Here is a 13564-nt window from a genome sequence, read left to right on the forward strand (position 1 = left end):
AAGAATAATTAAAAATAAAAGAAACTGAAGGCTTCTTGCATTACAAATCAGAATCTAAGACAAACTGCTGGGGAGTTATTCCTTTCCATACAACATGTGGCAAGAAGGAGTGAGAACTTCCATAGCATTTGGTATTTGTTGAAAAGCAAATGATTGACATCCAAGGTTCACTTCTAACTCTAGGTAAGTAGACAAATAATCTAAAAGTACTCTTTTGCCTGTAGGTATATTTTGAAGCACAGAAGACTTAGAGCAGTGATAAAAGAGAGTTTCAGTGTCCTGTGATTTCCCCATAAGCAGGAAATCATTATTTATAGATACCTGAGATTCTTTTGAATTCAGAGATCCAACAAATTTTATCTAAAACAAGCTGCAAGTAATAGCCTGGATATATCTAAGTTATTCAGATAAAAGCTGTATTTCCCTACACTGTATTTTGAGTTACTGAGTTATGTTCAAACTTCAGGTTATTAATCTCTGTAAGGTGTTGTGTGTTCTTTTTCAAAAGACAGAAGGCTAAGGTAAATACCTAGAACCAGGAATTTTCAGGAATAACTAGAAATTTTTAATGTTTGGGTGTTTGCGTTTAAGATTCTGTGGCAGTAACAGTGTAGGGGAAGACGCATTACCAAATTATCTTATTGTCCATTTACCCTATTTCAGCCCTGCTTGTGCACTGAGCAGGGCTTTGAGTAGGACTGCAGAGAAACTTGGGTGTGTGAAAGCATGTGAAGTAGTGGTGTGTTCCTCCAAGCAGTACCTGCAGGACAACTGATGTGCTAAAAGTTTGGCATTCTCTAAGGTTATGGCAGATTTTAACTTTCTGTTTCTTGCAGCACTGGTTAACACATTTAAATTTGTGCTCTGGTACATAACATGCACTTCCTTCAGCCTGCCTGCAGCCTTTGAAAAACAGCCCCCTCCAATGACAATATAAAAGGGGGAGAGGAGGGACGTGTAAAGAGAGATACACCCACATTATTGGCAATGTAAATTGAGATTTTTTTTCAATTTTTACTTTTTTACTTCATAGATTGTTAAGTGAAAAGACATTTTTGAAGCAAAGTAAAATCCTGAAGGCTGGAAGTAAAGTGAAAATGCCATTATATTTTTCCTAAATGCTTTGGTATACATTAACATGGGGATAATTTCAGATTTTTGGGTATGAACAAAAGACTACAAGAGAAGCACAAGAAAGGATTAGGGTAATGTGGGTATCAATGAAAACTAGTCTTGTTTTTCAAAGTTTTGGGACTGGAATTTTTCATGTATGAACTTGTTCTGGCCAGATGCTATACATGTGTTCTGAGATAGCAGCTGCTTTTTCATGTGTCTTTCTCAGTGATGGTGCTTTTGACTATTATCAATTTTTATTGAGCCATAAGTACAATTAAGTGAAGTTGAGACTAGTTACTGTTTTGTAGGTATAAATCAGCATTGCCTAGAAAGTAGCTGGAGTTAAGCTAATATGAAATAAGAAACTGTAAATGCAATATTATGTTGATGAAAACACTTTTAACCATTACCTCTAAATATTTTCTTCTTTTTTTTAAGAGGTGAAGGCACGGATACTCTTGGCACTTCTAGAATATACAGGTAATTTTGCTTGTTTTGGGAGGTAGGGAAGTGAATGTGGGTAGTTTGAGATAATTTTTGCTTTTGAACAGAAGTATTGTGTTTACATTAAGGGGGAGGAATCTCAGATATGATAAAACCTGATAATCAGCAACTTCATCCTACTGTTTAGAGTAAGGATTCCTGAAGAACATAATTTCAGATGTTTTTAACAAACATTGCAGATTCTTTTTTTTCTTGTTTTAATGCAAAATACCTTATCTGGTCATTTATTCTAGATCTTGGCAGATAAAATAAGTACTAAACACTCAGCTTTTGTACAGTGTCTCAGCCATCTTTCTTCTCTGGATGTTTTAATATTTGCTGTTTTTCTTTTCATTCCCATCTGTTTCCAGATTTCTTTTGCTATTTTACCCATGCCTTTCCTTTTATCTCTTTTAGAGAACATTTAAGTTCCTTGTTTATGGAAGGACTTTGCTTATTCTCTGTATTAATTGCACTATCATGCCATACAGCATTCAGCTTAAAATATACAAAATAGGGATATGTGTCTGCAAAAGTAGTGTACTGAATCAGTATTTAAAAAATAGTATCTATGGCACAATTTGTAGGTTGAACTACCTATGTGTTCAAGTAGGCAGTCCAATTTAACTGTAAAAGCTCATTATTTTGCCCATCTTACAGCACTACATGAATGCACTATTTAATTATTTTTGTTATGGCACATAAGAACAATTTTATAAAGAAGATTATAATCTTTGTTGTCAGATTTCTTCAAAGTATTGGAAAAGTTTTTAGTAATTCCTCGTTTATCCTAAAATAAGAAGTGAGTTGAGAGAGTGTCCTAAGACTTGATTTTTTTTTTAAAGGCAGTTTTCCCTATTCATGTTGTTTTTTAAGTTGCTAAACTCTCTAGTTCATTTTGTATAAAAATATTTGTGTAGGACCACAACATGCTCTTGTATTCAGTATCTGATGTTCAAGTAGTATTAAATGAGATTTAGAAATGTGTTTGAGTAACAGGAGGGCTGCTTCAGAAGCAGGAAATACAGAGGAAGTCAGCTGCTGTTAGAGAGAAAGAGATAAAATTCAGCAAAGTGAGGAAACAATGTCTGTTGGGAACAAATCCTGAGCACTGCTGGAACATTGGAAAGTTTTTGACCATGGAGAAGCCAGTGGGATTTTTGAAACTGAAGATGCATGTAGTTTTAGAGATGAAAATTCTCTGTCTTCTGGATTTGCACAACTTGAGAGAGAATTTTTAAACATAGAGGTTGATTTGAACAATTAAAAAAAAAAAACATTGAGTTGCAGTGCATAAACAGTAGTGCTTTGACCATTTATGGAAAATATTCCCAAAGTTCTGAGAAACTGTCAAATAGAATGGAAATTAAAGCAAAAGAGTGTTCACTATTATTAATAGCTGAGGAAAAGACTGAGGTAGATCTCAGAGGAAAATAGACAGAATGAGGTTACTTTGAGAAATATCTGGAGTCCTAAAAAGCACATTTTTAAATTTGGCAGTAATTTTGTCAGCACCGAATAATTTCTGCTGACTTATCCAGTCATCAGAATTCTTGTCAGTTCCATAAAAAAGTTGGAAAAGGACCTAAGCCTCTTAGAGGCAGAGCAATCTAGTAGCAAAGACAAATATTTTAGGCTTCGGAAAGACCTCTGTATCACCTGATCTGCTTCTCTTGCTCTGAGAAAGATTAAGTCTACCTGCACCATTGTGATTGATGTTTGCCTAACAGCTTATAATGATAAAATTACTTGAAGACCTTCAGAAAAGAGGACAAGAAGGAAGGGCTGAATATTTATCATCACAGTTTTGTTCTTTATTGAGAATATTTTTCCCTTTCTAATTCTTTTGACCTTTATCTAATCTAATACCTGTGCCCTTCAAAATAAATTGGTAGGATAGCTAGTCTCTAATTTAAATCAGCTGCTAATGTTCCATAGCTATCTACCTACAAACCTGTTCTGGACTTTCCTGACACCATAAATCTCTGCTATTTCCTGGATATGTGATTATGCTCTGTACTTACTTTATAGATTCACATTCATATCAATTTTATTTGCATAGATTGTGTTGTGGTAGCAATACTGTGCTTTCCAGCAGAGGGTCTTCATCTGCCCTCCCCAGCTGATAGCTGTGGAGTTGACCAGATGATGCAGTCATGTTAAGAGCTTCTGACTGTCCTTGCTTTCTGGTGGAAAGTAAATGTTGGTGGGCCCAGCTTCCTCTCACATTGCAGCAAAGAGATCTGACTTGCCTCCACTGACCTGTGACATCAAAAGTACATAGAATTTGTGGCAAGTACATTAAAATCTTATGAGAGAAACTTACTTACATTGTTTATGAAGAAATACTTTAAATTACAGATTTTAAATACACTCATATGCAATTTAGGAATTATAACATAATATTTTAATGAGGAAAATGGCAAATTGGGTCATGGGGTACTATTAATTAGGAATAACATTAGGCTGTAAGCTTGTAATTTGCTTGACGTTAAAATGACATGTTTTTTAGACAAAGAACAAGAATTCCAGCCTAGTTTCTTTGCTGTTTATTAATCTCCTGCTTAATTTTGCTTTTCCTCTTTGGGCTTTTACACCTCGCAGATAGCGAGATACAACTGAGGCGAGACATGGTCTTCTGTCAGAGCCTGGTGGCCACAGTCTGTGCATTTTCAGAGCAGCTCATGGTGGCCTTAAATCAGATGTTTGACAACAACAAAGAATATGAAATGGAGACCTTGGAGGCCAGCAGAAGGTGGTTGGAACAGATAGCCAGTGCAGGTCTTCTCCTTCACTTCCAGTCCCTGCTCTCTCCAAACCTGGTAAGACTCCTCATGTGTCATGCTTGGTCAGAGCCCCTTTTCATGCCCTTAAATGGGGTCAGATAGTCTCAGATGTAAATCTGATTTTCTGTGTCCTTTGTGCCTATCTTGGTACTTAGTTAGCTGCTATTTGGAAAAGGTACAATTCAGATAATTGCAGATTTGGGAAATGGTTGGTTATGATATGGGAAATAAGTTTTCCACAAAGACAGTGTTCTGTTTGCTTTGAGTTAACAGGTAGTGAGTTTACCCTTGACTCTCCACTGCTGTTGTAGCTCTTCCCTGGGACTAAATGTAGTATTAAGTGATAAGCAAAACTTCATTTTGCAATAAGCAATGATACAAGATAAATAAAATACCTGGTTTAGGTAATTTTATCACCCTTCTCCCTAAACAACTATAGGTGTATAGTACTTGAAGGAGTAAATGTGCTGGTCTGTTTTGCTCCTGTCATATGGAAAATCCTTGTAGCCTGTCAGAGTAATTGGAAATCATCTGGTTTTTCACAAGGCTTGGTAAAGAGCCATGGCTTAAGAAACAATTAAAAATGGGACATGGCTTTGTGGTCCCTTAATCCTCAGGTATCCAAAGTGCTTCTTTAGCTATTTAAGATGCTTCTCACACTAGACCGGTTCGTGCTAACCAGAGGAACTGTGAAACAGTCTGCATAGCCTACTCCATGACAGTCTTCTCTACCTCTGGAGCTGCTCACTAAAAATAAAACTCCATGTAAATAACAGACGACGATCTTAGTGTCAGAGATGTTTTCTCTTTGTCTGTCTTGGCAGCAAATTGCTGACAAGTTGACATAAGAAACTTTAGAAGCAGAAGAAACCAATACAAATGAAGGTATTTCTAAATCACAGTCATAAAGTCTTAGTCTGTGCTACTGCTGGAGAGCACTGACATAAGCCAGCGTGACCAACTACTTCACAGGCAGTTGTGGTACTTGAGTTTGCATGGGTGTGTGCAGCTTACAAACAGATAAAATCAGGGCCTCAGAGAAACAGGGGAACTCTGTCTACATAAGGAGCATGTGAAGAAGGCACTGTCTGGGAAGCTTAGACTCCTGTCTTGGGTCCTGGATGCTTTTTTGGCAACGTGTAGCACCAACAGGTGATGCAATACTTAGAATTCAAGAGTGAATTCCATTGGTGCCTGTCTAATGTTTTTCCATGTGCTTTGTTCTTATGTTATCACAAAGCAACTGTTGTCTTTACAGCTCTGAATAATGATAGTTTTTCTTTCAAGATTGCAGTGCATTTCTTTGTAGTGAAAATGTGTGCTAGTCAACTATTTTCACCTAATCAGGTATCAGCAGTATGCATTGTCCAATTGAAAATAAAATTCAGTCTTTTCTGCCGAACAGTTCTTAACCAAGGGAAATGTATTTAAAGGCAGGATTTTCAATACCTTCTCAGCACTATTTGGCTTACAAATGATCCATGTTATTTTAAACAAGGGTATTTGAAGGAAATTACACCCATTATGGCCAGAGTTCAGTAAAGAGCGAACAGTTGTGCAAGAGTTTCCCACGCTGCTCTATGGTATTCAGACTGTTCTGCTGACATAATCACTCTGTCCATAGACTTCATAAATTGAACCAGAAGACAAGATATTTCTAGCAGATTTGCCTTTTTTTATGTACAAGGGGGAATACTGTTTCACTCTACAGATCAGGGAAAATCATGGGGGTTTTTTTCTTCTGTTCTATCATTCTGTAAACTATAATTTATTGTCAATTTATGGACAGCTATTTATTATTCTTTTCCATCCGACTGTTTCATTTCTTAGAGGGGGAAAAATGCATGCCTCAGATTTCCTTTTGGCTCTTGCTAATCTAAAGAGCCAGGGGAGGGCTGTATAAAGAATAGAATTACTTTAAGTGATTATTGATTTAAGCTATAATTGCTCTGCATAGTTAACTCAAGATAGCCATAATTATAGATTACTATTTTGCTTTTTAAAGGTTTGGTTAAAGTGTCTTGAGAAATCCTAGATCTCTTTAACTATCTCTTTAGCTCATGGGTGTGCAGAGTGAACTATAACAGCAAATTGGAGTATTGGCACATTTATGTACTCGATTTGTGCCTAGAGTTTTATAGGAAAAGTGCAAGTCATCCTGAGCTGTAATTTCTCTGAGCTTCTGGTTCAATTATTATTCAATTATTATTTCTCTGAGCTTCTGGTGCTTAGTGGACACAATAAACTCTTATATGTTATTCATAAGTGAAATCCTAAAGTTACGGAAATTTTAGAAGAAAATTGCTAAAAAACAAATATAGTCTTTACATTTCCCTTCTATTGCTTTACAAGGTAGACATGGTGGCAAGACAAGGTGTTAAAATCTGATGTCCTGCAGAATAATGACAGAATTATTTGATTAAAGGACATGATATGAAATAATGATAGTTATAAATTACTGATTGATTTACTGTATGATGTGATAACATTAATTTTAATAACCCTGAACTAGTAACAAAAGGGAAAACGATAATCGAAACAAAGATATTTGCCTCATTTAGGAATTAAATAGGTTTCACTGCTGCAGTGAAATGTTGTGCAACACTCTGTAGTTAATTTTATGTCCTGCTCCCTTATATTATTTCTGCTAGGGAAAACATCTGGCTGAAATGACCTTTCCAATTTTTCTTTTGCCTTTTTTAGGCTGATGAACAAGCTATGCTAGAAGATACACTGGTTGCATTGTTTGACTTGGAAAAAGTGACTTTCTACTTCAGACAATCAGAGCCAGAACCACTAGTTGCAAGTGAGTAATTAATATCTGGGTTTTACTGGTTTTGTAACATTTTTTGTTCCTAGAACATCACCTCCCACAAGGAATCTTATATAACTTGGAATTATTGAGAATAAGTAGATGTACAGCTCTCCTGTTATTCCTATATGTACTGAAATACAGCTATCATCGGTGACAATGCAGAATCATTATCTGGCAATGTCGGTAACCTTGGGGGCAAAATTGTTTGCTTAGCTGAACTTTCCACTGGGAGTGTGTGACTGCATCAGAAAGTCCCTGGAAGACACAGCTGTTGCTGAAGAAATGTGTAAAAATAGTTTGAAGGTCTTGGTAGGGAAATGCAACCAATATGAGATAAAGAAGCATAAACCACATTTCATTTTGTTCTGTGAAAAATAAATAACTCTTTGAAGAGTTCCTTGAAAGGACAGGGCAGGCCTGTCCTTTAGGATCACTTTAAATTGGGCAAGAAGCTTTCTTTGGGACCTGCTGCTGCAGATGATCAGGGTCCTGAACCCTTCCTCACAAAACTTGCCCAACTCAGCAGGAAAGGACTGTCTTTGCAGTCTGCTGTTCATACACTTTGCTCATTTTCAGCCATTCCTTTATTAATATATGTTCGGCCTGTAGATATTTTCCTGCAGTGAACTTTGTTTAGTGAGTGAAAAGGCCTCATTTTTCTCCTGTCTCATGAGTCCCCTGGGAAGGGAGGAAAGCATGTCTGGTTCACATCAAGCCCTTCTGAAACAATCCCTTTGCTGGATTAAGACCACACTGGAGAGAACTTCTCCAATAACCAAAACCAGAAGACACAAAGCTGCCTGTGCTCTGGAGAGTTCAGTAGCACAGGGCTGATAGTCAGGTAGGATTTAGCCTGTGTAAGCCCATAGTTATTTTGGTTTGATTCAAGTAAGGGTCCTGTTCAGAGTGTTTTAAAAATAAGCCCTGCTAAACCAGGTAACAACATGGAAATGCAGCTCCAGAAGAGGCCTCCTGATGGGGAGTTAATGCTATACCTATGTCATGAACTGTTCAGGTTGCAGGATCTTTCAACTGAGGTGTCTATTCTAATATACAGAAACTCCGTGTGTTCAAGGATTGTTGTGAATTCTGTATTTTCTTTTAGTTTAAATGCTGCCACCACAGTCAGTCTGACTATTCTTACAGTATTCGAGAACAGGCAATTTCTTTTTTTTTTTCTGGTTATGATTCTGCATAATCAATAAGAGAAGTCTCCTTCTTATTACCATAAGTAGTGAAAAATGTTCCTTTGTAATCTTTACTATTTAGGTACAAAGTGATTTATGCACACAGTAAAAAAACTTTATGTAATAATAATACTAATGTGAGTCACTATGTTTTGTTTTTACTGTTTTCAACTTGGAGACTTATCTATGAAAACACTGTATAATGAAAAATACTGAATGTTGTGTCTGCAGTAATTTTTTTATCTAACTGCATGAATTTTGTGTGCAACAGTTTCTGGAAAAGAATATGTCATTGCTTACAATGGAATTGTAACACTGACTGTATTTTTAGATGTACCAATCACATACCAAGCAGAAGGAAGCAGGCAAACACTGAAGGTTTACTTCTACCTTGATGGTTACCATTTTGAACAGCTTCCTCAAAGGCTGAAGAATGGAGGAGGATTTAAAATCCATCCAGTACTTTTTTCACAAGGTAACTTGAAGTTAAATTTATCCTGCCCTGCTTTTTTCACATAATACCTAACTCTCTTTAAACTCCCACTTATTTACTCTGATTTGAATCCTCTGTAGCCATAAGGGTACAATGCTTATATTTAGATGTCATTTAATGTGAGCATTTATTGAGGACTTAGAATTAAAATGTAAATTGAAGAAATTCTGATGTCTTTAATAAAAAATAGAGGCATGGTTATGTATTTCTAAATTTATGCCAGTTACATGATTCCTACCATAAAGAGTGAATCTTCATTTATCAATATTGTTTTGTTCTTTTTAGCCATTAATGGACAAGAGTCAGACCAGGAAACTTGTCCTTAAAAGTGGCTTGCTCTTCAAATGCTGTCATAATCTTTTCCCATTACTTCATATTTGAGGACTAAGTTGTTATCCCCCTGAGAATTCCATCTTCTCAAAACGTTATGAAGAGTTAAATAGCATTTTCAGGCTTATGTAGTTATTGCTCTGCAAACATTACAAAGTGAGGAATGGTGGCGCTGATGCTCAGACTGTTCATAAATTACAGGCAGCCTGCATTAGCTGCAGTGTCATTACAGTCATCAGGAGCGTGAAGTTGGCTTCCCTGAAATGGTGAATGTGAGCTGCTGATTGCCTTGAGCCGCCTTTGATTTCACAGGGAGCTGAAAATACTCCATGCCTTGTGAAAGGCTTCCAGGGTCTGCGTGCAATAGGCAGAAGTCAGGCATACAAATGAAGTTTTACAGGGGAGCTTGGTCTCTGATAGACAAGGAGGATGTAAAAGGGAATAGTGCACAGAAATATAAATAAATAGCTCAACTTAGTATTAAGTTAAAATGCACAATTTTTATAAAAATAAGATCCTTGGAGTTTGACTTTTAAACAAACTAATGAAGACGTTGGTGGTTTTCTTTTCAACAGATTGATTTCAATCATAGGGAAAAATGAGAACACAGAGCAGGAGGCAAATTTCAGTAGAGCAGACAAAAAAAGCACTTGACAGAGAACAGAAAATACCTTGGTTCAGCTGAATTCCTGGAAATACTATTTTTTTTTAGGTTGGGGAGGGAATTTGGTGTGCTACAGGATTTATTTAGCAAAATTTTTTCCACTTCTGTTTCCAACAGCCCAAAAAAATTTGATTCTTAGGATAAGCATCTCTGTAGTCAGCTAAAGGAATAGGATAAGGATCCGTTCAAGTGTTTACATCTGCTTAATATTTTTCAGTAGAATGGAAAGTTTCTTCTTTCTTAATCATATCAAATTTCTTTAATATTCAAGCATCATCCTCTAAAATAGTCGACTAGACTCCAAGAATAAGAAGTCCTGGATAAGTCTTTAAATCCTAGTGTTAAAATCATTATTTTGAAGGTTTTTAACCTCATTAATGAGTGGTTTGGGATTCTCTTTTTTACTTCTTTCCTATGAGGTTTGGCTGACCTGGCATCAAGTTAACTCAGTAGATTCCCATCTGTAACTGAAATTTGTTAGCTGCTAATGTAGAATTCTTATTTAAGTTTCTCTGTGAAGTGAGTTTTTGCTTCCCCACTCTAAACATTGGTAGATTGTTTCCTGCCTAAAATACAATGATTTATATTTTCAAAAGGAACATTTAGAAAATCATGGTTTTGGAATACTTTGTCAAAGGCACAAGTCAATGCACATCAGACTCTTTATCTCTCTATTTCTCTATTCTGAGTGTCATAGATCTCTGCCTAAAATTACAAGTCTACATATTTACGATTGGCACTATAATACTTTCTGAAATTTCTTGTTTGCTCAGGCTATATTATCTATCGCTCCATTTGTAATAAACCGTTTTGTTCAACCACGTACCCAAGTGTGTATACCTTCAAAAGGATCCTGGTTTGCAGGACTGGAGCTGAGGATGTTGAGATATTGTTATTGGCATTTAGATTTCTCTATTTCCTCCATTAGACTTAAGATCTTGGGAATAAATTTAAAGGCGCTATTTAAAATGAAAAGTCTGTTTATTTTAAATTGTTAAATAGTTATGTATAGTTATTGTTACTTAATTATGTATAGTTTTTTGTTTGTTTGTTTATTTTGGGTTTTTTTGGTTTTTTGGTGTTTTTTTTTTTTTTTTTTTTTTTTTTTTTGTTTTGTTTTGTTTTAAGTTTTTCATAGAGTGTTAGAACAATTCTGATTGGGAGGGACCTCAGGAGATCTCTATTCCAGCCTTCCACTCAAAGCAGCAACAGCTGTGACATGAAACCAGGTGGCTTGGGTGCCTAATAAGTAGGATCTTGCAAGCACCCAGGGACAGAAACTATACAACCTCTTGAGTAACCTGTTACTCTGCTTATCTGCTGTAATGGTGAAAAAGCTTTTTTTTCTATTGAGTTGAAACGTTTCAATTTGAGTGGATTGTCTCATTGTGCTGGCTTGTACCATTGTGAACACCCTGGTTCTTTATGTGGCCCTGCACTTGGGTGTAATCCACTGCTTGTCCCAGTTTGGCATTTGCAAATTTGTCTTACCTCCCTCCTGTCAGTGATAAGACACTGAACAGCAGAGATACCTGTGATGCTCTGCTTGTAGTGGGCCCCTGGGCACACCATGTCCTGTTAGCTACTACCCTTTGAGTCCACCCATTTCCAGGTTCCTTTCCCAATCACTTCTATACCTTCAGACCATAATATTCCATCTTGGATTGAAGAATACCATAGAAGATGTGTTTGTAAGGAAAGCTTCCTTACAAAAGAACTCGCTAGTATATTGGGTAGAAAAATGTTAAACCATTCAGAGTGGGCAGGGACAAAGCACACAGCTTGGGAGTCCCTGCCTGCACCTGTTAGTGTGGCCCCAGAGAGGCAGAACTCTGTGCTCCTGCCAGTCCTCACAGATGACTGAGTTTCCTGGTAGGATAATCTAATTGAATAAAACCAACTTCATGCCAGTAAAATAAGCAGTAGGGATTATCAATTCTGTTTGTGTTAACATGATGTTAAAAATGGAGTTCAGTGGATATTTTTGTTTGAGCTTTCTGGTGTGACTTAGAACCAAAGAAGAATCAAGTCTGACTGTTGAAACTTAATATTTTTTGCACAGAAGTAGAATTACAAACTGTGAAAGCACAGAAGGGGAGTGCAATTTGCATGTTCTTTCACAATGAATGAATTATTTATTAACTGGTCATATTAAGCAATACAAGCAGAATTAATATTCTGTGTTCAGCTGAAGCTGTAAGGCAGCAGCATGTTTCCATGAAAACTCTGCTTATGGCTTGCATTTTCTGATATGGTGATGACTTCTTAGAATGTGTTTGGATTACTAAAGTGGCAGTATTCCTAATTGTAAAGCCTTTAATGTTTCTCCACAAAAAAAAAATTATTTCACCGAAAGTTGGGTTTGTTATAATGTGGTTGACCTCTTAATATGAAGGTCTTAATATTTCCAGTCCAAATTTTCATGAGAATCCTTTCATTGAAGTTTCTATTTAGTTCCTGAATCCTTGTAACAATATTCATCCTTGGTTTTGGTAAATGGATACAGCAAAGGTGGAGGCAGACAAGTATTCTAGGCCATTTTCAGAAATCCAGCAAAATTTACTTCACTTGATCTAGAAGAAAGTATTCACATTATCAGTGGGTATAACTAGAGGAACCTCTAGGTGAGGTGCTCCACATCATCTCCCAAAATTGGGTGTCATGAGCAGTTATTAGGTCTCCATCTGTGAAAGTTACACTGATCCTTTATTTCCTCTACCCCAGCTAATTCTACTGTTTTCTTCCAGGATATATCAGAATTAAACCCCACATTTGAATTCAAAAGGCAGGAATACTTTAATTAGAGCAAAGGAACTCAAATTAGTGCTCTCCTTTATATTTTCCACAGGGCAAGAAATATAATTTTTCTTGTAAATGAAATCTTTAAGAGAGATCTGTAACAATTTGATGGCATATGGAAACAGCTCAGTAATTCACAGTAGGGTCACAGCCTCAAGGTTAAAAAGTAATTCACTTGTGTGTGAACAAAACTACAAAGAAGGCAATTACTAAATATTTAATAATGATCTTTCTCTTTTCTGCTCTCTTTTTTCACAGCATTGGAGAGCATGGAAGGATACTATTACAGAGACAGCGTCTCAGTGGAAGAATTTCAAGCTCAGATTAATGCTGCCTCACTAGAAAAAGTCAAGCAGTATAACCAGAAACTACGGTGGGTAATAAACCAACATTTCTCGAATTAGCTTAGAGTTCTCTTTTTAATTCAGTTCCCGTGGCACAGCTTTAATCTGAAATGTGTTGTATGGTGGTTGGCTTTTGGTTCATGATTAAATAATGTCCAAGATTCATGATTCTGATTTTTCTGATTTCTGCATTGTTAAGTTACTTTTAAAAAAATTCTTTTCTCCTGAAAGTTTTAGCTGTAATTGCCTCCAGGTTGTTGTACTAATGCATATAGAAAAGGAATGGTCTAGTTGATCACAAGTGGAGTATCAAAATTGCTGCACATTATGATCTGATTTTATAGACCATATTTACCTAATTTCTACAGAATAGGACTTGAAAAATCATGTTCTTTTCCTGCTCTTTCTCCCCACACTGCACCATACTGATGGGAATAGAGTCATATTTGGATATCTGCATCAGCGTTGGCTATGGATTACAGAGTTCATACTTGCCAGTATATGCAGAAATTCTGCAGCTGTGTATTTTGGTACATATTTCATTAAG

At 36.3% G+C, this 13564-nt stretch overlaps 1 protein-coding gene across 1 annotated transcript in view; it reads left to right on the forward strand.

Annotated features, from left to right (window-relative positions):
- PREX2 (phosphatidylinositol-3,4,5-trisphosphate dependent Rac exchange factor 2) overlaps positions 1 to 13564 on the forward strand; it is a 173575-nt gene that overhangs the window by 113686 nt on the left and 46325 nt on the right. The window contains exons 31-35 of the mRNA XM_066332148.1: positions 1555 to 1596; positions 4204 to 4421; positions 7089 to 7191; positions 8719 to 8862; positions 12932 to 13046. Coding sequence (XP_066188245.1) covers positions 1555 to 1596; positions 4204 to 4421; positions 7089 to 7191; positions 8719 to 8862; positions 12932 to 13046 — 622 coding nt within the window. The remainder of the gene's footprint in view (positions 1 to 1554; positions 1597 to 4203; positions 4422 to 7088; positions 7192 to 8718; positions 8863 to 12931; positions 13047 to 13564) is intronic.

Source organism: Sylvia atricapilla, chromosome 1, assembly GCF_009819655.1.
Source record: "Sylvia atricapilla isolate bSylAtr1 chromosome 1, bSylAtr1.pri, whole genome shotgun sequence".
NCBI lineage: Eukaryota > Metazoa > Chordata > Aves > Passeriformes > Sylviidae > Sylvia > Sylvia atricapilla.